The sequence below is a fragment of the Ornithorhynchus anatinus genome, chromosome 4 (genome assembly GCF_004115215.2).
Source record: "Ornithorhynchus anatinus isolate Pmale09 chromosome 4, mOrnAna1.pri.v4, whole genome shotgun sequence".
Classification (NCBI taxonomy): Eukaryota; Metazoa; Chordata; class Mammalia; order Monotremata; family Ornithorhynchidae; genus Ornithorhynchus; species Ornithorhynchus anatinus.
The window spans coordinates 73176898-73203282 of record NC_041731.1 but is presented as its reverse complement, the minus strand read 5'-3'; the positions used below and the strand labels follow the sequence as shown (position 1 = coordinate 73203282).

At 38.9% G+C, this 26385-nt stretch overlaps 1 protein-coding gene across 1 annotated transcript in view; it reads left to right on the top strand.

Moving 5' to 3' along the window:
* CSMD3 (CUB and Sushi multiple domains 3) overlaps positions 1–26385 on the top strand; it is a 778187-nt gene that overhangs the window by 340051 nt on the left and 411751 nt on the right. The window contains 1 exon segment of the mRNA XM_029063925.2: positions 24602–24723. Coding sequence (XP_028919758.1) covers positions 24602–24723 — 122 coding nt within the window.

Sequence of the window (26385 nt, the reverse complement as noted above, 5' to 3'; positions counted from 1 at the left end):
CAGGTGGCAGAGGAGACAGGGCCACTGCAGAAGGAATAGAAGTGGGATAATGGAATACCCCACTTCCCTCTTCCCAGCTCTGCCCTTTGTTGGTAGACCAGAAACTGAGTAGTTTAAACAAACTGGAAAATAAATGAGATGCCAAGATAAGGCATCCACTTATTGGGTCATCTTGCAGGATTTCACCTGATCAAAGAGTTGTACCCTAAAATGACAGAAATCCTCCTAGTAGCTTAGTGAATGTTTTCTACACAGTAGATGCTCATTAACTATCCTGAATGTTAGTAGTAGGAGTTGGAGGCATAGTAAACAAATAGAACTCAATGAATGTTCTGACCTTCCAATTCTCCTTGTCTGTCCATATATAGAAGACTTAAAGAAAGAGGAAGAAACAGCAGTCCCATTCATAATAATGATGATAAGATATAAGAATGATAAGAGAAGCAGTGTGGCTCAGTGGAAAGAGCACGGGCTTTGGAGTCAGAGGTCATGGGTTTGAATCCCGGCTCTGCATTTGTCAGCTGTGTGACTGTGGGCAAGTCACTTAACTTCTCTGTGCCTCAGTTACCTAATCTGTAAAATGTGGATTTAGAATGTGAGCCCCACGTGGGACAATCTGATTCCCCTGTGTCTACCCCAGCGCTTAGAACAGTGCTGTGCTCTGTACATAGTAAGCTCTTAACAGATACCAACATTAATAATAATTAATGATTATGGTACTTCTTAAGTGCTTATTATTTGGCAAGTACAGCCCTAAGTGTTGGGTTAGAAACAAGTTAATCAAGTTGGACATAGTCCCTGTCCCTCTTACCTGTAGCCTAAGTAGGATGAAGTAGTATTTAATCTCAATTTTACTCTTGGGGTAATTGATGCATGGAGAAGTTAAATGACATGCCTAAGGTCACAGAGTAAGTAAGTGACAGACACAGGATGAGAACCCAGGTCCTCTGACTCCCAGGCCCATGCTCTTTCCACTAGACCATGCTTCTTCTAGAATACTTTTAACTTCTAATAACAATAATTTTTCCAGGATCGAGGTATTTAAAAGAAACTCAATAGTCTGAGCAATAGGTTGATATTTGTTCTAAAGCCATATGATCAGTTTTAAAATTCAAATAAATCAGGCCAAATAAGCATGACCACATCTATCCATGTCAAATTATATTATAAATTATATTATTATGGTTTCCTTTCAGGCTGATATAACTGGGAGATTATAACTAATATGTTTTAAAGTACCACCTAATAATAATAATAATAATAATAATAATGTTGGTATTTGTTAAGTGCTTACATTGTACAAGCACTGTTCTAAGCCCTGGGGTAGATACAGGGTAATCAGGTTGTCCCACGTGAGGCTCACGGTCTTAATCCCCATTTTACAGATGAGGTAAATGAGGCACCAAGTTATTAAGTGCCTTGCCCAAAGTCACACAGCTGACAGGTGGTGGAGCCAGGATTATAACCTGTGACCTCTGACTCCTAAGCACATGCTCTTTCCACTGAACTACTCTGCTTCTCAGTTTATCATATGGATCAATAATCTATCAATACTTGGATATAAAATACATGTGCAAATAGAGATCAACAATTCAACAGTTCTGTTGAATGGCTGCCTTTCATATCCCAGAAGCAATTATTCATGTACACCATTCATATTTTATTCTCTATATAATGTTAATTTATATTTAGATCATGCAGTTAAAGAGTACAAGTGCAATGTGGGAAACAGGGTGACCTAGTGGATAGAGCACAGAGACCTGGGAGTCAGAAGGACCTGGGTTCTAATGTCTGCTCTGCCACTTGTCTGCTGTGTGACCTTAGACAAGTCACATAACTTCTCTGTGCCTTAGTACCCTCCTCTGTAAAATGGAGATTAAGAGCATGAACCTCTTGTGGGACAGGGATTGCATCCAACCTGATTAACTTGTATCTATCTCAGAGCTTAGAGCAGCTCCTGACACTGATACTTATTATTTTCATTCATTCAATCACATTTATTGAGCACTTACTGTGTGCAAAGTACTGTACTAAGTATTTGGAAAGTACAAGAGTACAGCTAGAGACAATTCCTACCCAACAACAGGTTCACTGTCTAGAAGGGGGAGAAAGACAACAAAACAAAACAAGTAGACAGGCATCAATAGCATCAAAATAAATAAATAGAATTATAGATATATACACATCATTAATAAAATGGATAGAATAATAAATATATACAAATTTACACAAATTCTGTGCGGTGGGGAAGAGGGTAGGGCAGAGGGAGGGAGTAGGGGCGATGGGGAGGGGAGGAGGAGCGGAGGAAAAGGGGAGCTCAGTCTGGGAAGGCCTCCTGGAGGAGGTGAGCTCTCAGTAGGGTTTTGAAAAGGGGAAGAGAGTTAATTTGGTGGATGCGAGGAGGGAGGGCATTCCAAGACAGAGGTAGGACATGGGCCAGCGGTCGACGGTGGGACAGGCGAGAACCAGGCCCATTGAGGAGGAGTGTACAGGGTGGGCTGTAGAAGGAGAAAAGCAAGGTGAGGTAGGGGGCAAGGTGATGGAGAGCCTAAAAGCCAATACAAGCAATGTATCTCCCAGTTTTGAGCTTATTCATTCATTCATTCAATATTATTTATTGAGAACTTACTATTCATTCATTCATTCATTCAATAGTATTTATTGAGCACTTACTATGTGCAGAGCATTGTACTAAGCGCTTGGAATGAACAAGTCGGCAACAGATAGAGACAGTCCCTGCCGTTTGACGGGCTTACAGTCTAATCGGGGGAGACGGACAGACGAGAACAAAGCCAATAAATAGAGTCGAGGGGAAGAACATCTCGTAAAAACAATGGCAACTAAATAGAATCAAGGCGATGTACAATTCATTAACAAAATAAATAGGGTAATGGAAATATATACAGTTGAGCGGACGAGTACATTGCTGTGGGGATGAGAAGGGAGAGGTGGAGGAGCAGAGGGAAAAGGGGAAAATGAGGCTTTAGCTGCGGAGAGGTAAAGGGGGGATGGCAGAGGGAGTAGAGGGGGAAGAGGAGCTCAGTCTGGGAATGCCTCTTGGAGGAGGTGATTTTTAAGTAGGGTTTTGAAGAGGGAAAGAGAATCAGTTTGGTGGAGGTGAGGAGGGAGGGCGTTCCAGGACCGCGGGAGGACGTGACCCAGGGGTCGATGGCGGGATAGGCGAGACCGAGGGACGGCGAGGAGGTGGGCGGCAGAGGAGCGGAGCGTGTGGGGTGGGCAGTGGAAAGAGAGAAGGGAGGAGAGGTAGGAAGGGGCAAGGTGATGGAGAACCTCGAAGCCTAGAGTGAGGAGTTTTTGTTTGGAGCGGAGGTTGATAGGCAACTGCTGGAGTTGTTTAAGAAGGGGAGTGACATGCCCAGATCGTTTCTGCAGGAAGATGAGCCGGGCAGCGGAGTGAAGAATAGACCGGAGCGGGGCGAGAGAGGAGGAAGGGAGGTCAGAGAGAAGGCTGACACAGTAATCTAGCCGGGATATAATGAGAGCCTATAGCAGTAAGGTAGCCGTTTGGGTGGAGAGGAAATGGCGGATCTTGGCGATATTGTAAAGGTGAAACCGGCAGGTCTTGGTAACAGATAGGATGTTTGGGGTGAATGAGAGGGACGAGTCAAGGATGACACCGAGATTACCGGGCCTGAGAGACGGGAAGGATGGTCGTGCCATCCACGGTGATAGAGAAGTCTGGGAGAGGACTGGGTTTGGGAGGGAAGATGAGGAGCTCAGTCTTGCTCATGTTGAGTTTTAGGTGGCGGGCTGACATCCAGGTGGAGACGTCCCGGAGGCAGGAGGAGATGTGAGCCTGAAGGGAGGGGGAGAGGACGGGGCGGAGATGTAGATCTGCATGTCATCTGCGTAGAGATGGTAGTCAAAGCCATGAGAGCGGATGAGTTCACCGAGGGAGTGAGTGTAAATGGAGAACAGAAGAGGGCCAAGAACTGACCCTTGAGGAACTCCAACAGTTAAAGGATGGGAGGGGAAGGAGGCACCAGAGAAGGAGACCAAGAATGACCGGCCAGAGAGGTGAGAGGAGAACCAGGAGAGGACGGAGTCCTTGAAGCCAAGGTGAGATAAGGTATGGAGGAGGAGGGGATGGTCTACAGTGTCAAAGGCAGCAAAGAGGTCAAGGAGGACCAGAATGTGCAGAGCACATGTGCAGAGCAGAGCAATGTGCAGAGCACATGTGCAGAGTACATGTGCACATGTACTATGTGCAGAGCACTGTACTAAGTGCTTGGAATGTACAATTCGATAGAGACAATCCCTGCCCAGTGATGGGCTCACAGTCTAATCGGGGGAAACAGAGGACAAAAACAAGACAACATGATCATATTATGTTTTTCTTGATTGTGGGACAGTTTGTGACTACTGTTAGCTTGACATGCAAGTATATTTTCCAGCATTGCCCCTAAAGATGTGATGATTTGTTTGCACAATAGGCTTAAAGAGGAGAGGTTTGAGGCATTGAGATCAGTAAGATCAGTAAGCAAGTAATGAGATAATGGGATTTGGAAGCTGAATCATGTTTGTAAGGGGAGAGAGAAATGGGCAGAGTCATAAAATATTGGAAAGGAAGTACTTATGGGTTTAGAGTTTGATTGCAAAAGACAGAGAGGAGAAGGCTGCAAAATAATGGCATGACACAAATTTACAAGGCATGGATAGTCAGGCAATTTAGCACTTGTAGAATGATTCCCCTCAAATCATCTATGGACACTGGGTAAAAGATACCCAGTAACTTCAAAGTTGATTTGGATAATAGGACCAAGGTCTCAATCTAAATGCACAAATATGCATAGTATGAATATATGTAAATATATATGTATATATATACACATATTTACTGAGATGTGTACACTGCTTCTTTGCCCATTTATTCATCTATTTCATCTTTTAGTACTCCTGCATGCTTGTCTTCCTGCTTTCAACTATGTGCAAATTTCTGTATGTCTATAAATCCACCAATAGTTCATATGGTCTTTAGGATTAGTACGGTGTCTTCTCCAGGAAATCTTACCTGATTAATTTATCTTTCCCTTAACTACCATGACTTCTGCACCAGTTATGCACTTTAGTACTCACAGAAACCCATTTTTAGTTTCCTTACTCTTCGTGGGAGAGAATGGAGGGGGGAGATTCAACTTTATTCAATAGTATTTTTTTCATTCAATAGTATTTATTGAGTGCTTACTATGTGCAGAGCACTGTACTAAGCACTTGGAATGTACAAATCTGTAACAGATACAGTCCCTGCCCTTTGATGGGCTTACAGTCTAATCGGGGGAGACAGACAGACAAGAACAATGGCAATGATTCAATAGAACAATGGCAAACCTGACTGCACTGAAGAAGGCAGTGGTAAACCCTTCCATATTTTTACCAAGAAAGCTCTATGGAGACACTGTCAGAACGATTGCAGGTGGAGGTGGGGTATTCTGGGAGAGATGTGTCCATGGTGTCGCTATGGGTTGGAGACAACTTGACAGCATAAGACAAGACTCTTCAAGCATAAACTCAAATATCCACTTCTCATTCCTCTGCCCAATGTGTGAATGATTTCAGTGTCCCTTGTCAATCAATCAGTGCTATTTAGGTTTACTGTGTGTGGAACACCTTACTAATTGCTTGGGAGCTGTGGTAGGCATGTCCCCTGCCCATGAGGAGCTTGCAGTCTAGAGGGTTGTCTCTTCCATGCTAGATATATAATTGGTTGATTATATTTTTATTTAGTCTCCCAAAAGATTTAATTCAGTCATCAATCTTTCAAAAGCTCTGAATTCAGTAGAAGTTCAAAACAAAGTAGGCAACCAGATCATTCTTCTGAGTGTGGTGGTTGCTCCATACAATGATTTGCACAGACAAGGCTCTCATAAATATCATGGTTTGTTCAAATATTTTGCTATTTCTCCATAGCCTCTTCAATACTGGACATTCAGATTACCACCTAGCCTTCTTCTACTGCCCTTGAACATAAGAATTTTCCTCTCAGACGGTTGAAGTAACACTGACACTGCTCTGATTTTGAAAAGTTGCAATATGGGTGGGATCAGACTAGTATGGATCAATTAGTTCCTTGGATTTTCTTCCTTGGCACATGGGGATGATATTGCAGATTAGATAATGCATATTCAGATAATTATTAGCAATGAATAGAGGAACAGATGGTAAAAAGATAAATAGGCAGATGGCCTAGATATGGCAATTTAACACATAGAACATGTTTCAGAATGTTCAGTAGTTTCATTGAAAATGCTTTGCCATTATTTTATTGTGTTCGTTATTGAAATTATTTAAAGGTTATAAGGTTAATGAAAGTTTTAATGTATAAATATTTGAAAGTTGTACTTCATAAAGATACAGCATAAAGATACCGTATAACATTTATTTTTTTTAAATGAAAACAGTTATTGAGTTCATGTCTTAATCTTGGTAGAGTAGCATTTTAAAAATTAATCCTTAACTGCTCAAAAAATAGCAACACTTTGTATTTGGGGCTTCAGCGTGATTTAAAGATATAATTTTAAAAATTTGTAATGAAATGAGTGCTTCAACTTTAGTAGTCACATTTGCCTGGGCCCTTTAGACTAAGTACAGTTTTCTCATTTAATTTCAATGGGACTGTGTTCATTTGGCTGCTGTACCAGTAGAAATGAAAACAACTCACAAGAGTGGGAAGAACATAGTATTTTGTTTACCACTAGAAGACTTTTTTTTTTAATTTGAATCTAGTTGCACTTACCTGAGGGAATATGGACCATTCTCTTTTGTGGACCCCTGCTGCCCAACTTACCAGAAAACCCATAGAATTTCTAGAGCATTTAAAAATAATAATAATGATGGCATTTGTTAAGCACTTACTATGTGCCAAGTACTGTACTAAGCTCTGGGTAGATACAAGGTAATCAGGTTGTTCCATGTGGAACTGACAGTCTTAATCCCCATTTTTCAAATGAGGTAACTGAAACACAGAGAAGTTAAATGACTGGCACAAGGTTACAGAGCAGACAAGTATTGGAGATGGGATTAGAACCCAGGCCCTTCTTATTTCCAGGCCCTATTTCCTAGACTCTATTACTTCTCTAATTTGACTCTATCACTTATCTGAAGTGTGACTTGAACAAATCACTTGTTCCTCTCCCTCTTAGAGTCTGAGCTCCACATGAGACTGGGACTGGATATGACTGTATTATCTTGCACATACCCCATTGCTTAGTGCAGTGTTTGTCACACATATTAAACACCCCTCCCCGTTGTCCCATCCTATTCCAGAAGTCATCAAGAAGACCTTTAGGAGATGGATGGGGTTCAAGTTAGCCAACTGAGTTCATTACTGCTCTTTTCCTTACTCCAGGATATTTCCTGTTTTCTCTCCAGTTAAATACAAAGCCTAGAAAATGTTAACTTGTTTCGCAATTCTTACTAGCAATCATCTTCAGCATTATTGAGTGTCTTTGTGCAGAACAGTGTACTATATGTTTAGGAGAGGACAATAAATGTATTGTACTCTCCCAAGCCCTTAAAACAGTGTTCTTTCTGCACATAGCAGTCAGTCATAATGCTGATTAATACAGGTTGATACAGTTGACCACTACCTTCTCCTAGAAATTCTGGAGCATAGGAGCTACATCTCTTACTTTCAGTCAGTCAATTATATTTAATGAGTGCTCAGTGATGCTGATTAAGGGTACCTATTTCTCTCCCAGGCAATAATGTACTCATAGCAGAATGTTCAGTTCAGTTATAATATTCTTGTTTTTTGGGCATTAAAGTGAAAGTTAGGTGCATTCTGTGCTGTCTTGCCCTGAGTGAGTCACTTTATTTCTCTCTGCTAGTTTCCTCATCTGAAAAATGGGTATGAAATACCTGTTTTCCATCCCCACTTAGACTGTGAGGCCCATGTGGGCACAGACAGTGTCTGATCTGTTTACAATGATAATAATAATGGTATCTGTTAAGTGCTTACTACTTGCCAAGCACTTTTCTAAGTGCTGGGGTAGATACAAGATCCCACGTGGAACTCAGAGACTTAATCCCCATTTTACAGATGAGGTAACTGAGGCACAGAGAAGTTAAGTGACTTGACCAAAGTCACGCAGCTGAGAAGTGGTGGAGCTAGGATTAGAACCCACAACCTCTGACTCCCAAGCCCGTGCTCTTTCCACTAAGCCAAGCTACTTATCTTAAGTCTACCCCAGTGCATAGTAAGTTCAGTATCTGGCACATGATAAGCTCTTAAGTACTGTAAGTATTAAGTATTATTTCTCAGTACTGTTACATAGGTTGGGTGGGAAGATAAGTTCTATTGATCATACAAAAGATCAATGGATATGAATGCTGAATCTTGCTGATAGTACCCCATTGCCTCCACAGACCTCATTGCTGACACAACATTTGCCCCATCTCCTACAGTTTCTTCCAGAGATTTCTGGCCATCAGGACTTCAAAGTCAAGAGAGCCCGAAGCTGGAAAAGGAGAGCAGACAGTTGTGGTGGCGGGAAAGAAGGGTTTGGCTTAGAGCCTTGTACTGTGTGGTATTGGGACAGGCAAATGTATTCTTTATGTCCTGTGTATTTTAGCAAATTTTCTACTATACACAACAGAAAATTTTCTTCATTTTCAAGATTACTCATTATTTTAAATCTTTTGTGACTAGCCTTTTCAAATACTTTCAGAAAATCTAGATTTATCTTGATGGGTTTCCTTGTATCCACTTGTTTATTGATTCTCATTAATGAACTCCACAAGATGCATGAGACATGGTTTTCTGTTATGGAAGCCATGCTACTTTTTCTTAAAATGTTTTGTTTTTCTAATTGTTAAGCAGTCTTAGATTAGATCAGTTTTTTCAGGTATAGAAGGAGAGAATCAGTAGTCTTTTATTGTTGCTGTGACACTTGAAGCTCTTCTCCTAAATGGATGTTGAATTGTTGATCTTCCAGTCCTTCAGTAATGCTTTCATTCATCACGAGAGTTTGCATTCAATCTTGCCAGTAATTTCAGGCCTTTCTCTCCCGAGTTCTGAACAAATAGTTGAATGCCATCCAATCGTATTTTTTTTTTTTTTTTTTTTACATCTAGCTATTGATTTGGCCTAAAATACCCAGTATTTCTAACATGTCTTCTCTGAAAAGCAATTTGTATGTGGGAACATCTTTCACAAAAGACCAAACTAAATAATTAATTGAACTTATTGTCTATTTCTTTTCATATTAAAACACATGCTATTTCCCAAATCTTTGACATGTGCAATCCTGTAAATCTCTTAATGTCCCAACATTCTTTAAGTTTGTGCATGCTTCCAATTGAAAGAAAAGAAAGGTTTAATTAAAGGGTGATGGGTCGTCTTAGTACAAATGATTAGAATAAATATTTTAAACATATATTTAGTAAGTTGTGACTAAGTTTATATCTCTAAGGGGATATAGGTATTAGGATCTGATTTATTACCTTTGTATGATTATAAACCTTTGTGGCTAATTTCTGAGAATTTGGGAAATAATGAGGTATCCCCATCTAGAATGTAAGCTCCCTGTGGGCAGAGAATGTGTCTATCATTATTTTGTACTCTCCCAAGTGCTTAATACAGTGCTCTGCACACAGTAAGTACTAAATAAATATGATCGATTGGATCATCAATTTATTTCAGGCTCCTCTCCCAAAGATTCTGATTAGGACTGACTGGGTTTGCTCTGAAGTAAAGCCAAAATGATGCTTCCCCCGACTTACTCTGTACGATTCCACGATGTTATACTGCATGCTTACAAAATATAACGTGACTACAAACAGGTGCAACAGTTTGCAGAAAAGGATTTGTTACCACCATCCCTCACAGTCATGCTTTACTGCTGACTAATCCTCAGGGGAGCACAGCTGGCTGGTTCTAAGACCCCAATTCATGATTGACTTACTAACAGGTTACTTTCATCACAGGTGGTGTCCGTGAAAAAGTACAGAAGGATGGAGATATGAATAAGTAGAGTATGTTAATTGATAGATACATACATAATATCAAGGTGGAATAAGAAATGCCATTATTGGATTAGACCAATGACATCCAACCTATTTTTCTGTCTCCAACAGTGACACTAAAGCTCACTTGACAAAATAGTTTGATAGTTACCTTCCTTATTCTTATGATTGTATTCTCTAATATTTTGAACTTTTCCCTTAATAATAATAATAATATTGTTGGTATTTGTTAAGTAAGTGCTTACTATGTGCAGAGCACTGTTCTAAGTGCAGGGGTAAATACAGGGTAATCAGGTTGTCCCACGTGAGGCTCACAGTCTTAATCCCCATTTTACAGATGAGATAACTGAGGCATAGAGATGTTAAGTGACACACAGCTGACAAGTGGCAGAGCGGGAATTCGAACCCATGACCTCTGTCTCCCAAGCCCGTGCTCTTAACTACTGAGCTACGCTGCTCACTCTTGGAGTGTTATAGACAGCTTATCGCTAAATTTATCCACACCTCTTTTGAAGTTTTTGGTGCTTTCGCTTCCCCAAATTCCAGTGGTATTGTATTTCAGTTGCTTACACGTGTTGTGTAAAAATACTTTTCCCTCTGACTTGAGTCAGTATATAACTTCAAATTTCAATGGGAGATTTCCCCCTTCAGCATTTCTCAAGATTTTCTAGAACTTTTTTTCATCCACCGTTGGATTCATATGTCTAATAAAACAGAGATTCTAATGTGCAGATTACCAAAGGAAGACTTGTCACAGGATATTTTTCACAGTATTTATAACAAATGTACATGGAGACAAAGACATCTTTAGCCCAGTTACCACCTATAAATTTACCAGTGGTCTTGTATCCAAAAAATTGATGAGCCAGTTTCCTGTCATGTAAGTGAACTACCTGAAATTAAGAAATCCAATCTGTCCTTTCCTTTGCCTAAGGTCTTTTCCAAGTCTACTAACAACAACTCTGAATGGAATGAGTTGGGATTATGCCAGTTAATTTTCATTCCCCTCCCCCCAGCTTGGCTGACTGGAGAGGGAGTTTTGAATCAGCACCATCTGATGTCGATGGAAATGAATGGTGCAGCTGAACATCATCAATGTAATGATGGTATCTCATTGCCTCACTAACTGCCATTTGAGAGCAAAATAGAGCAATGTTTTTTTTTTGCCTTTCAATTAGAAGAATTAAAAAACATATTTAAAAGACTTGGGTACAGATGGAGAAAGTCCTAAAAAGAGAAGTTCAAGTGAATTTTCTTTTAGCTACAAAATGAGCTAATAGTGCAAAGAAGCAATTTACTTACTGTTTTAAAGCAATACTTTCATAAATTTATACTTTATATCATTTTATATTTTATATAAAATATTTGGATAAAATACGTGAAGTACCTACATTTAGTATATTCATATTTTGTCAAAACATAGAATATGAGAATTTCACTTTAGTATGTGTACATTCTCCCCAGTACACGAAGTCCCAATAGTAGAAATAGCAGAATGTCATAGGATTAATCAATCAGTGGTATTTACTGGATCTCCTACTGGGTGTAAAACACTGTACTAGCTGCTTGGCAGAGTACAGTGAAACTGGGTTAGAATACATGATCCCTGCCCATATGGAGCTTAGCTTCAGGGTAAGACTGACACTGAAATACACTTCAGATAGAGAAAATCATAGGGTATAAAGACAATTGCATCAGTATTGTATGATGGAAGAAGTTTTGGGCATTTAAAGAACACTGATCCAAGTGCATAGGCAACCCTGAAGGGAGAGCAAGTTGGGGAAATAAGGGCTTAGTCTGAGATGGTCTCTTGGAGGAAATGTGACTTTAATAAGATTTTGAAGGTGGAAAGAGTGCTGGTTCGCTGGTTATGAAGGGGAAGGAAGTTCCAGGCCAGAGGGAAGATGTGGACAAAGAGTTAACAGCAAGACAGATGAGATCAAGGCACAGTGTAAGTATGTTGGCATTAGACGAATGAAATGAGCTGCCTAGGTTGTAGTACGAGATAAGTGAAGTAAGGTAGGAGGAAGAGCACTGATGGAGTGCTTTAAAGTTCATGGTAAGGAGATTCTGTTTGATGTGGCAGTGTATGAATAACTATTGGAATATTTTGAGGAAAACATAAGCTGAATACTTTGTTTTGGAAAAAAATATCCAGACAACAGAGTGAAGTAAGGAATGGAAAGGAAAGAACCAGTAGGCAGGGAGGTCACTGAGAAATCTCATGCATTATTCAAAGTGGCATGTAAGTTCTTGGATCATTATGGTAGCAATTTGGAAGGAAAAGCAACAGCCAATTCTAAAGATGTTGAGAAGTTAAACCTAACAAAAAATTTAACATGAAGTTAGCATTCTATATGTCCCACTTATAAGTGAGTAAAACTAGCTTGCCTCAAGATAGGTTTACCTGTTTAACTAGGAAAGTACTAATTACTACATACCAAATTTTCTAAAATTGTCCACAGCAGCCTATAAAATCTGGTACAGTGTGTGTTAAAATGAGATATGTGGACTAATTTAATATAGTTTGTTAAATACACCAGAGTATTTACATTAGTCATTTGATCAAGTTCTGCCATGGAATTTAGATTTTGTTAGACTTTGGCTTATTGAACATCCTTGTAGTCTCTCTAGGTTTTGGTCTTTTGAGAGCTAATACCCACCAATGTACTACTTTCCAAACACTCATCTACATTCAGGCTTACGATACTGAAGGTCTTTTTGACCACTTACTGAGAGTAGAGCATTGGTAAACCTGCAAAAAATTAATAAAAACAGGTCTCCTTATATTCTTTCCTTGCAAGTCTCTGCCACTTCTTATTCTTAGATAAAAGAAAGCGAGAACAGGATAAGTGTTCCTAGCCTGCTCTCCCTCTTCCTTCCTTGGCTTCCATCTCAACCATTAACTTTCCAATTGCTTTCTCCTTACTGATTTCAAACATGCTGTCCCCTATCCTAAAAATCCCTTCCTCAATCCACAGATCATTCCAGTTATTACCCCATAAACCTCTTACCATTCCTCTCTAAACATCTTGAGAGTTTTCATACATCCATTGAATCCATTAGGTCTCCTCCAATTCTCTCTTTGATCCTATCCAATCTAACATTCACCACCTTCAGTCCAGGCCTCTCTATGGTAAATCAATGCCATTTATCTATCATTTACTCTGAGCAGAGCACTAAGTGCTTGGGAGTAGAGGACAGAGCTAAGGTTATGGATTTTTGAGAAGGAAGACTGTGATATTGTCTACAGTTGTGGGAAAGACTGTGGGGAGGACAGAGTTTGGGTAAGAGGCTAATGAGTTAGTTTTGTTCATGTTAATTTTGAGGTGTTGGAGGGACAGCCAGGTAGAGGTGTCCTGAAGGCAGAGGAAATGTCAGATTACAGAAGAGGAGAGAGATCTGGGTCAGAGATGAAAATTTGGGAATCATTAACACAGAGATGGTAGTTGAAGTCATGGGATTGAATGAGTTCTCCAAAGAACTGAGTGCAGATGGAGAATCTAAGGGGACCTGTAGTACAACTACCATTGCTATTATTATTATTCAAATAAGAAAAGAGGGATGTTTATTTTAAATCTAAAATCACAGTCACTCTTCCCTTTCAATTATCGTTATTTGTGAATATCTACTCTGTACTAAAGTTTGGGAAATTTATATGTAATGCCAGAAACAAAACAGAGACAAAAGCCGTCAGATGGTGAGGTCACAGTTGAAGCGCTATACTTTAAAAACATTTCTGGCTTGGCTGGTAAGAGAGTTGCAGGGAACAAAACTGCCATTTTTCTCCTGTGTGACTTTGGGCATCACTTAATTTTTTGTGCCTCAGTTACATCATCTGTAAAATGCGGGTTTAGACTGTGAACTCCATGTGGGACAGGGACTGTCTCCGAACTTATTAGCTTGAATTTACCCCAGCACTTAGTACAGTGCCTGGCATATAGTAACCACTTGACAAATACCATACCAAAAAACCCCAAAAAAGAACCACAATCCTCAGGGCACAAAGGGGTTAGTTTGCCTACATCTCCCAGTAACCTTTGGGATATTCTGGGGTTGTTGGCTTCTCTGTTTGGAAATCTGACTTGTCCATGATTACTGAAGCCTTTGAAGAGTTAGCATATGGATGATGGGTAGCATCCATTTATCCACTATTTATCTCGATTACTCTAAATATAGAATTGTCATTTTTAGTCCTCTAGTTTATATGGCTAAATGGCCCATCAGTTTCTCAAAATCAGAGCTTCTGAGTTTAACATCCTCTTCCTTTACTTCTTTCTCTTCAATAACCTTCTTTTAAGATTGGCGACATTTCCAGTTAATGAAAATCATCCAGGTAAGGAAAGGAAAAGAAAGGTCAAACATAATATTTGGGTTGGGGGATATAGTGAGAGAAAATAGAATCAGGAGAGGAATGGTGATTCTCAGAAAAAAAAAAAGATTAAATTAAAGTGGTATATGGAAGTCATTGCAGATCTTTGAGGAGGGGAGAAACATTTGTAAATAAGCAGAGTGTTGCATAGTGGAGAGAATACAGACCTGGTAATCAGAGGGATATGGGTTCTAATCCCAGTTCAGCCACCCATCTGCTGTGTGACTCTGGACAGGTCATTAAACTTCTCTGTGACTCAGTTTTCTATAAAATGTGCATGAAGACTATGACATGGACTGGATCCAACCTGATCATCTTGAATATAACCCAGATCTTAGTACAGTACTGGCAACACAGTAAGCCTTTTTCAGATACCATAGGCAACAATAGCAACCTTTAAAGAATAATAACTTGGCCAGGAATCTTGAGAGAGTTCCCTGTGCCATGGAAATGGATTTCTAAAGGTCATTTCCAGAAACAGAATTTGCAAAACATGAGTGCTAGCTGGGTGCCTAGAGATAGTAACAATAGTAATTGTGATATTTGTTAAATGCTTACTAGGTGCCTATCTCTGTACTAAATGCTGGGGCGATGCAGCATATTAAGTTGGACACAGTTGCAGTCCTACAGTATAAGTAGGAACAACAACAGGTGTTAAATCCTTATTTTACTGACACAGAAACTAAGGTAAGGAGAAATTAAGCAACTTGCCCAGAGTCATGCATTAGACAAGAAGTGGTAAAGTGAGATTAGAACCCATGTCTTTAACTTCCAGTACTGTGGTACCAAATCATGCCACTTCCCACCCATCACCGATATTCTATTGCAGTGTTGTAGCAATTTTTTCCTGTCATTTTCTTCACCATTTCTCTTCAGAATCTCTTCAGCTTTAAATTCAACTCAGTTCACCTTCCTCCCCTCTCTTTGGTGCATAGAACAGCCAATTGGCAGTCGAGCAATGAAAGTCCTCGTAGACAATTAATTAAGTGACCACCTTATCATTTTCATTCTTGACTACATAATCCATATTTCTTTCATCTTTTTTAATAGGGCCAATTTTCCAATTATTTAATCCTTTCTCTTGCACTTCCAAAACATCTTTTCACTCAGCAAAATGAATAATCGGAAGAAAATTGGTATCATTATTCAATAATTCATAGAGTGAATCTGCCAATATTTATGAAAAAATGTTACATTAAATGATGGACTTTCAACACAACTTTTACTGTCAATAATTTTCAATACTTGACTTGCTATGCTTCCAAGGTATTCTAAGGTATTCAAATACCTCCACCCTGTAGACACTGAACTCATTATGGACAGGTATGTTACTGTTTATTGTTAAATTTTACTTTCCCAAGTGCTTAGTACAGTGTTGTACACACAGAAAGCACTTAATAAATATGACTGAATGATATGCATTTTCAAACAATGCCAAGTAGTCTGTCTTCTGATAATTAAGAACAAATGACAATTAAAGTGATTTGTACAGTTTAAATTTTCCAACATTCCTGTTTTCTATTGTGTCATTCAGCTGTTGCTAGTCTCCTTCAAAGTGCTGTCTTTGTTTCCAAGAATTGTTGGGATGGATTTTTGGAAGAATGTGTATGCACTTTAATAACTAAATTGCTATCTTTGTAGTTAGGAGTTACAGGGATTATTTTTCATCATTAACATTTTCTATATGCCTTTTTTTTGTTTCCTGGGAAGTTAACATGATCATCTTCATATGTTTTATTTTTTAATCATAAAGGGATTACATAGGAAATCAAATGCAATGTTTTTTAGTAAAATTATAAAATGCACTTAAATTTTGAGAGAGAAACTAAAGAGGAAAGATATTAATTTGTGATGGCTTTTTCATGTGTTTTTTAAATGCAGAACAATCTTCTATAAGCAGGATGATACCTGATGTGTGATAACTGCTCTGTATGCAATCAGCGTGCCCCTCACCAGTAATTTCAAATAAATTATAATTGAATTTTTTTTTAATGCATTTTAAAATGTGATTTCAACACTGATCATTTATTCACCCAGTAATGACTCTTTAAAAGTCGAAAAAGGAAGGAAGCAAATTTGAAGTGCTGTCCTTGTTTTGTTCAGGAAACCTTTCTTATATTTCTTTAAAGTCATTTCCCACTGTTCATCAGGATTATATTTTGTGATGTTTGTGGTTATGTAGTGCATGGTTTTCTCTTGGATACATTTTCTCAGAGATATAAATGTTTTCACATTAGGACAACTATTCAGTTGTCTAGAGGTTTTATCATTACTGCCTATAGAACATATATGGAAAAGTTATATGAAATTTGTTCATGCATTATTAAGCACTTGATTATTAGAATACCCTGCAATAAGAACATCATGTTTTTTATACTCTAAAGGCACTCAGGTATTATTCAATCTTTAGTAAATTCAATTCATTGCACAACAATAATTCATTGATCAAATGCTGCAGTGTATTATGAGTTGATTCAGAAGCTTTCTCTGCTGACTAAGAGTGGGTTTTCGACTTTTGTTTGAAGAATTTGTCCAATTTATGTTGAAATGTGGCCTCGTTTATTTTTATTAAAGCATCTTGTATCAGAGAAATTCCTTCAGGAAACTTCTATGACATTCTAAATTAATCTGTACGTTAGGGTCATCTTCTTCAATCAAATTCAAAAGATCATTTGTTTCAAAATTGTATTGATTATCAGTTCAAGATTTTAGCTGCTGGTGGAGAAACCAGGCCTTCTTTGTTATGTGTTAATCATCTTGCATTGATATATATTGCTTTATTAGTGTTTAGTGAGGTACTCTTTTAATAATCATTCCTCTGAATGAGGTGCATTGATTTATCTACATTGGCATTATTTATAAATTGCTTCCGCATTTCAACCTTTTTTTTTTTGGATTTCTGATCCGGACCTTATTCAGTAACTTGACATTCTGAGGCAAACTGGGGTCATTGCTAATTTCTTAATTTTGATCAAGATGGGATAAGAACAAATTGAGATTTTCTTGATCCTAGTTCTCCAATAAAGCACTGGGACTAATCAGATTTACATGGAGTAACGCATCAAACAATGCAAATTGTATCCCTGGAATGGTTGCATCATTGAGTGTAGGTATTTGGTGTAAGGCATCAATGAGTACTTGTTGCTCCAGATTGTAATCTGGGAAATGCCCATACTTCTGTCTCTCTTGTCATTTGTCATTAAGCTAATTAATGCTTTTTTCAGGACATGTTGCTTTATTTTTTTTTAATCTGTGCCTAATTTGTGTTGGGAGAAGTTATTGGAACCAAAGACAGATAAATCTACACTGCCTCAATATGGATTTGTGGAGCTTCAAATGCTCCAAGATTCCTCAGTTTTAATTAGAGTCCTATCACTGTAGACCCAGTCTACAAATCTCCCAGGAGTGTAAGTTCCCAAGTAAATTGTTCCCAAAGGTACTTGAATGTAGTGCCAAGACTCTGCTAACAAATCCCGAAGGTGGACCCCAGCAAAGGCCTGCACAAATTAGAGACTATTTATCATACATAATCCAACAGCGTCTCCTGTCTACTGTAGAACACTCTACTGTAGAACTCCTACCACAATGACATTTATAGAGAATGATTGCCTGAAGGAGATGGTGAAGAAGAATTGTGATTTTCAGATACACCTTACTGAGACTTCATCTGTAACCATCTAAATTGCTTAGAGCATTTGTGTTGACTATTGTTATCAGATATCAGTTTTGTGATTATTACAATGCCATATGGTTTCACCAGTTCCATGGTGAAGCCAGATCTGGTTCATTCAGATATGACTCAATTTTATACCCCTCTTTCCAAAAGCCAGTGACAAAACACCTCTGAAAAGATGATGTTGGTTATATGTGTGTGTGTGAGGACATACAAAGATACCACATACCATTCATAGGCATTGTCCATTTACGTGGAATGCTTGTGATTAAAATCGACTTTATTTTTCTAGTTTCAGAAACTTGACTATGTTTCTGTTAAGGGTTAAAATGATGGGTTTGTTAATTTGATGTGCTAAAATTAGACACTAAATTCCTGGTAAGAAAAACATATGCAATCAATGTGTTTGGTGACTTTAGGTGTTTTTAATCGAAAAAATAACTATTTAATTGGAAAAGAGGGCAGGGTAGCTAATGCCTCCTTAGTTTCTAATTGTTCTTCTTCAAGAGTCCCCTATTATTACTTTTGGCCTTCTCTACTTAAAAGTTTAACATAATTAAAAGTTATCTCCTATAATTTTTCTACTCATTTTAACGCATCAATCTTTAGAGGAAAGCTCTCATGCATTTTTCTGGTGTGATTTTAGCACAAACATCAAGCTCTTTGGTGTAGGCAGACATGCAGGAAAATGTCTTTGATGAGAATAGAATATGATAGGTTTTGTACATTTATACTTTTGTTTTCATTCTGGAATTATCATTAGACCAATTTTAGAGTTTGTATGGTTCGTGACCTTTGCTTTCATTTCTTCCTATATTAAAGTTTGTCTTTTAATGCTATTATACCTCCCCAAATCTCTGTAGTTATTCAGTACAGTAGTTACAAACAGTAGTTGTTCAATAATTACTACTGAATGGCTGAATAGTTCTTTCCAATTGCCACTGTCAATTCACAGATTTATTTTTTTTTATTATTATTTGTGAAGTGTTAGTCACTTAGAAGATGACATCTAGTTCTCGTAGAAATTATGAGGCACTTTAGGATTTCTCTTTAGCTGATCTCTTTTAAGCCACTGACAGTAATCTAATAAATTCAGAATTCATTAAATTCAGACTGAATCAGACTGAATTAGAGAAACAGTGTTACCAGTGGAAAGAGCACAGTCCTGGGAGTCCGAGGAACTGGGTTCTAATCCCAGCTCCACCATTTGTCTGCCGTGTTGCTTTGCAAAACTCACTTATTTGTGCCTCAGAACCCCCTTCTGCAAAATGGAAGTTCAATGTATTTACTGAGTACTTACTGTGTGCAGAGAAAAGTACTATTCCTATTGGAAGAGCAAAATATAACAGAGGTGGTAGATAAAATCCCTACCCACAGTGAGCTTACAGTCTAGAGGATTCAATACATTTTACTTAGACTGTGACCCCTATGTAGGACCTGCTTACCCTAGCACTTAATACAGTGTCTGTTATGTAGTAGTCACAAATACCACAATAATAATTATTATTACTATTATTATCATAATCATCATCATCATTTAATCAATGAATAGTCTAAGACTGAATGTCTCACTGTGGCCTGAAAAGACCTAACAAATCTCAACAGCTAATATACTTACACTGCCTGACTACTTTTCCATTGAAAAAAGTTCATATTGCACTTCTGAGCTTCAAAAAATTTCACTTTCCAGGTTTTAATCATATTTTATCTGATCAAATGTCATCTTATTATTTTTGATGTTCATTTTATCCATTTTATAATGCTTTCCGTGATTTCAGTGTTATACCTTAGTTCCAGGTCATTATCATTCAGCATTTATACCCTTCCTTTCAGTTGTTAAGACATGGATTGGATTCCCATTCTCATGCAGATGATACTCAGATATATTGGAAGATTACTAATTGTTCTTCTTCTGCCCACTTTTTTTATCACTTTTCTTACGTGAAGGTGCAGAGACACGAATGCACAATTGAATATTATTAAAACTAGTGTAATGCCTAGTGGTTGCAAATTCTGACAACCAATTATTTCTGTCCAAAACTGCAAAGGCTGAATATTGCACTTAATTATGATACTTTTTTATGGGACTAGTTAAGTGCTTACTATATTTCTGGCATAGTACTAAGTGCTAGGGTGGATACAAGATCATCAGGTCATTAAATTAGACACAATCTCTGTTCCTTATGGGGATCACAGTCTAAATGGGAGGGTGGAGGATTTAATCCCCACTTTCCAGATGAGGTAACCGAGGCACAGAGAAGTTAAGTGACTAGCCCAAGATAATTCAGCAGGTGAGTGGCAGAGCAGTGTTTAGAGCCCAAGTCTTCTAACTTCATTTTCTTTCGACTAGGCTTGGATATTTTTGTTTCATTGTGCTTTAATGTTTGTTTTTTTATATTTTTCTTTTGAATATCAGTTTTGACATTCAGCTAAATGTTTTCTAATTTTCTCCCCTGAGTTTATATTTATTGTTCATTGATATTCTTTAAATGAGGATGAATAAAGTAATCTTAATTCCCAAGTAACTGCTCAATTCCATTTGGGCTAAAAATTTGATTGTGCTTCCTCATCCATTACAAGGAGCTACTATCATCCTCAGCGGTAGCATTCATTGAGGACCTACTGTGTGCAGAGCTTTATACGAGTGCCTGCAAAACATGCAACCAAAGGAAAAGGTCCCTCGTGACCTCAAGAAGCTTCACTGGAACAAAACAAACTTCCTATGCTTGCCTACTGCCTCCCTACTTGTTCTTTCCAGACCAGGCTGAGACTACTGCATCACCACAGTAGTTCTTCAAGGACTATAAGCTCATTATGACCAGGGAAGGTGTCTGCTAATTCTGTTGTACTGTATTCTCCCAAGCATTTAATACAGTGCTATTCAAAGAGTAAGTGCTCAATAAATGCAATTGGTTGGTTGATTGAATGCTGCAGCTGCTGCCCTGGAATTGTCACATACCCAAACAAGAGCCAGGCTCCAGGCAGTCCCAACTGACAGCCATCCCATTGATGGCAGTGGCCACTGAAGTTTTAACTGGACTTTAATTTTCTATGTACTTTGTAAAAACACTTTGTAACCTTTATAAAACTTGTTTTCAGCTATGGGTTACTGAAAAGTGAAAAAAGATCTGCCACCCACACTTACCCCTTTACTGGGTTAAGAAACCCAGCTTCATTGCAGCATATCACTGAGTAATTTCTATACTCAAATATAAATTAGATTTCTTTTAATTGACATACTTGAATTTTCCAGGATTATTTCATTTCATAACCCCAGCTTCTCAGTGACTGGGTATGGCGGAGTAGAGAGAGCATGGGACTGGGAGTCAGAAGGTCATGTGTTCTAATCCCAGCTCCTCCACGTATCTGCTGTGTGACCTTGGGCAAATTGCTTCACCTCTCTCTGCCTCATTTACTTCATCTGTAAAATGGGGATTGAAACTATGAACGCCCTAAGGGACAGGGACCGTGTCCAACTTGATTTGCTTGTATCCACCCCAGCACTTAGTAGCATGGCTCAGTGGAAAGAGCATGGGCTTGGGAGTCAGAGGTCAAAGGTTGGAATCCTGAATCCGCCGCTTGTCAGCTGTGTGACTGTGGGCAAGTCACTTAACTTCTCTGTGCCTCAGTTACCTCATCTGTAAAATGGGGATTAAGACAGTGAGCTAATGTGGGACAACCTGATTACCCTCTATCTACCCCAGCGCTTAGATCAGTGCTCTGCACATAGTAAGCGCTTAACAAATACCAACATTATTATAATTATTAGTAGAACAGTGCCTGACACATAGTAAGTGCTTAACAAAGGCCTCCATTGCTATCATTATTATTATATCCTGGGCTGACAACCCCCCAGTGGCTCCAGAGCCATGGAACCCCCATGTAATGTGTGATGTCATTGATTATGCTGCCTATAGTGGTATTAGAGCCATCTTCCTGGCATCACTGATTAATGCCCAGGAAAGAGCTTTCTCCCTTCCCATCCCAAGCTGGCTGTCCAACACCATCTTCCAGAACCACTCTCCTGGTCCAAGAGAGACTGATTGCACACAATCAGAGGCCACAGACCCCTCCCATTCACCATCTATAATCATAGGAGAATTAGCACTTCCTAATTAATGAGTTATTAGTGAAAATGGGAGTACTAACGTGACCAGCCTCTCTCGATTCAGCTCAGCTTGGGTCGGCTTGCTCGCAGCCTAGGGTTCTTTGGGTAGGGGGAAGAGAGGAAAGTTAAGGAGGTAATTTATCCCCTGCCTATTTGTCCTACAGATCTGGGGGACTGAGTTCCCGGAGATAGATCTGGGGCTGTAGCTGCTGCAATACTGGGGGCTACAGTTGCCATGAGCACATTCTACTCACTTCTTCCAGGAATAGCCAGCACTGCATTTGGTGGGAGGAGTTCTGCTAGAGGAGGAGATGAAATTGCAGGGCAGAGGGTGGGAATTTACTGACTGTTCCTGAGGTGACTTTTGATGTGGCCAGAGAGAGCAGCAGTGGTGGTGATTCTGACACCTGTAGGCCTATCTGGCTGTCCAAAAATGTGAAGAAATCAGTCCTATGGACTCCTGCAGTATTTTTTCCTGCTGTCTTGTTGCATCATTTTGGACTACTTTATTCTTAGTATGATTGTAGTAATCTAGTTCTATTTTCTATGTCTGTTGTTCCAACTGGACCACTTCTGCTAACACTGATTCAATATGAGACAGTTCATTTTACACAAAAAAATCATTTTACTTTTGAAATAATTTTGCAATTACTGTGAAGTAGCTTTTCCTGCTCAGAGTGGTGCTCAAAGATAAGTTCTCCCTTCCTCCATTGTTCAAAAAAGCAAAGAAAGAAAATAATCTGTAGTGTTCCTTATCCCAGCCTTAAGCAAGCATATTATTTGGATTAATGGAAATTAGGGAAATTTTTTAATATAATAAGTTATGCCATCAGAATACCCCACTCCTCAAGAACAGCCAGTGGTTACCCATCCACCTCCACATCAAAGAAAAATTCTTTATCAGTTTCTTTAAAGCACTCAATTACCTTATCCCTTCCTACCTTACGCCCAATTTCCTGCTACAACCCAACTTGCTCCCTTCACTCCTCTTATGCCAACTTGCTAACTGTACCTCAGTTTCATCTATTTCACGGTTGATCTGTTGCCCATGTCCTGTCTCTGGGCTGAAGTACCCTCCCTCGTGATATCTGACAGATGATCACTCTCCCCACCTTCCAAGACTTACTGAAAGCACATCTCCACTAAGAAGCCTTCCCAATTAACCCTCCATTCAGTTGCATTTATTAAGGGCTTACTGTGTGCCCCTCATCCCTTGTGTTCATATCTGTAATTTCTCCCCCTTACACTAAGCTCATCATGACCAGAGAATAGGTCTATCAACAGATTGTACTCTCCCAAGTGCTTAGTACAGTGCTCTGCACAAAGTATTGTGCACTCAAATATTGATTGATTGAAAGGCAATTTATTTGTGTGGAGTAATGAAGTGGTATGAGTCATTCACTGATTCAACAAATGTGCTGAGCCCTATTAAGATTAATATTTGTAGAAACTATTTGTGTTTGTTTTAGGTTTTAGAACAGGGAAGCAGTGTGGCCTGCTAGAAAGATCACAAAACTGAGAGTCCAAGGACCTGGATTCTAATCCTACCCTGCCAATTTCCTGCTATGTGACCTTCGGCAAAAGACTTAACTTCTCTGTGCCTCAGTATCCTCAACTGTAATTTGGAGATTCAATAAAAATTCTCCTTCCCACTTAGTTCCTGTTCCCCATGGGACTCACATTCTATGTTCAACCTGATTAACTTGTGCCTCTCCCGGCACTTTAAACACTGCTTGACACATACTATGCTCTTAACAAATACCATAAAAATAAGCAAGCTATGGAACTTTTATTGGCATGGCTATGTGCTGTATTTTGTTTTATGATCTACCCTGTGGTTAATTTTAAAAATCAGTTTAATGACTATACATTCCCCTATTGTTTTCTCCAGTAAGCAGAAGTAAATAGTATTTAAGTGCTTACTATGTGTAGAGCACTGTACCATGTGCTGGGAAAGAATACACAATTAAGAATGAGACCAGATCCTGTCCGTCAGAGAGATTCACAATCTACAAAATGTGTTACTTCATACATTCTAGAAGCCCTGCTTTTTTAATATTAGAATTTTTTGATTTTCATGATATGGGTATGTTGTTCTACATCAGAAGTTTGCTTAATGAGTAGAAATTTCTTACTTCTCTCAGTAGATATATGTTAGCATAATGCAATTATTTCTTTTTAAACTAATTTTTTCTGTCTACAGAGTTTATTTTTCATGAAATCATTCAATGCTAGCATTTAATGTAAGCTGAAAATATTGATTTCATGAACTTCAAAAGCACTTTAATGTCAGTGATTCCAGTTTTGCAAGGAACATTAGAATATTGTGTATGTGCCTGTGATTGCAATTTTAATATTCAAATTCCATACTTAAATATCATTTGGTAGTGTATTTCATTTAAATAAATTATTACTGCATTGTCATAATGTGTCATTTAAGATACAATTTAATTTCTTTTTGCAGTCAAAACTTGTGGTTCAAATCTTCAAGGACCAGGCGGTACCTTCACATCTCCCAACTTTCCATTCCAGTATGATAGTAATGCTCAGTGTGTTTGGGTTATTACTGCAGTGAATACAAATAAGGTAAGTAGAAAATCTATTTGTCATAGAAAAACAAAAAAAGAGGTGATTTCAACTTTCACTGCATACAGCCTCTGGTATGGGACACATAAATATTGAAAAAAACGATGGGATCAAGCATATTCCGTTCCTATTTTTGCACTGCAATTTCCCAGAAACTCAAATCGCAACAGAATAAAAGGGCAGTTATACTACCAAATATTATTGTGAACACCCACGTCTACATAGATTATTCAGTTCCTAGGTATAATAATTATGAGTGCTATATAGCATGCATTTTTTATTCCTACGAAAGTTGTCAATTGATTATATGATATGTTCAATCAATAATATTTACTGAGCATTTACTGTATGTAGAGTATTTACCATATTAAGTGCTTACCTAAGTACAAAACAACAGAATTGGTAGACCATAACCCCTGCCCACAAAGAGTTACAGTCTAAAGGGTGAGACAGACAATACAGTAGATTGGGTGTAGAGAAAATAGACTATAAGAATATTTTTCTAAATATTGTGGAACTGGGATGAATATTACAGTACTTAAAGACATACACAGCCAAATGCATAGTCTACACAGATGGGAGGGCAGAATAGGCAAAATAAAGGGCTTAGTCTGGGAAGGCATCTTGGAGGAGATGTGATTTTAGGAATGTTGTGAAGGCGGGATGAGTGATGGATTGTCAGATGTGAAGGGGGAGGGAGTTTAAGACCCAAGGGAGAATGTGGGCAAGGGGTCAGTGGCAGGACAGACAAGATCAGGGTACAGTGGGTGGGTTGATGTGAGAGGAGCAGAGTGATTTATAGTAGATCAGGAAGTTTAGGTGAGAGAACAACTTGGCCTAGTGAATAGAGCAGCATCCTAGGACTCAGAAGGACCTGGGTTCTAATTCTGACCAACACTTGTCTGCTGTATGACTTTGGGCAATTCACTTAACTTCTCTGTGCCTTAAGGCCCTCATCTGTAAAATGGGGATTAATACTGTGATCCCCATGAGGGACAAGGTCTGTGTCCAACCTGATTAGCTTACATTTACCCTAGTGCTTAGTACAGTGCCTGGCATTTAGTGAGCATTTAACAGATACCATTAAACAAAATAAAAGAGAGAGAGAGGCCTGATTGAATGCCTTCAAGCTGATGAAAGGGAGTTTCTGTTTTATACAGAAGTGGATGGCAACCCCAGGAGGTTTGTGAGGAGTGGAGAGAGATTGAGTGAAAGCTTTTTCAGAAAAATGAACCGGGCTGGAGAGTGAAGTATGGACTGGACAGGGCAGAGACAGGATGCAGGGAAGTTGTTCTTCCCTTCACAGTTGATGCACAATAAGTTAAAGTAGGAAATAGGAGTTTGAATCAGCGTGGTGCACTTTGGTTGGAAGGGGAAGGGTGGATTTTAATGATGTTGTCAACTAAGAACCATCAGAATTTCATGTCAGACTGATTATGTGGATTCATTGAGAGTGGCGAGGTGAGATACGTGGCTCAGTGGAAAGAGCACGGGCTTTGGAGTCAGGGCTCATGAGTTCGAATCCCAGCTCTGCCACTTGTCGGCTGTGTGACTGTGGGCAAGTCACTTAACTTCTCTGTGCCTCAGTTCCCTCATCTGTAAAATGGGGATTAAGACTGTGAGCCCCATGTGGGACAACCTGATTCCCCTATGTCTACCCCA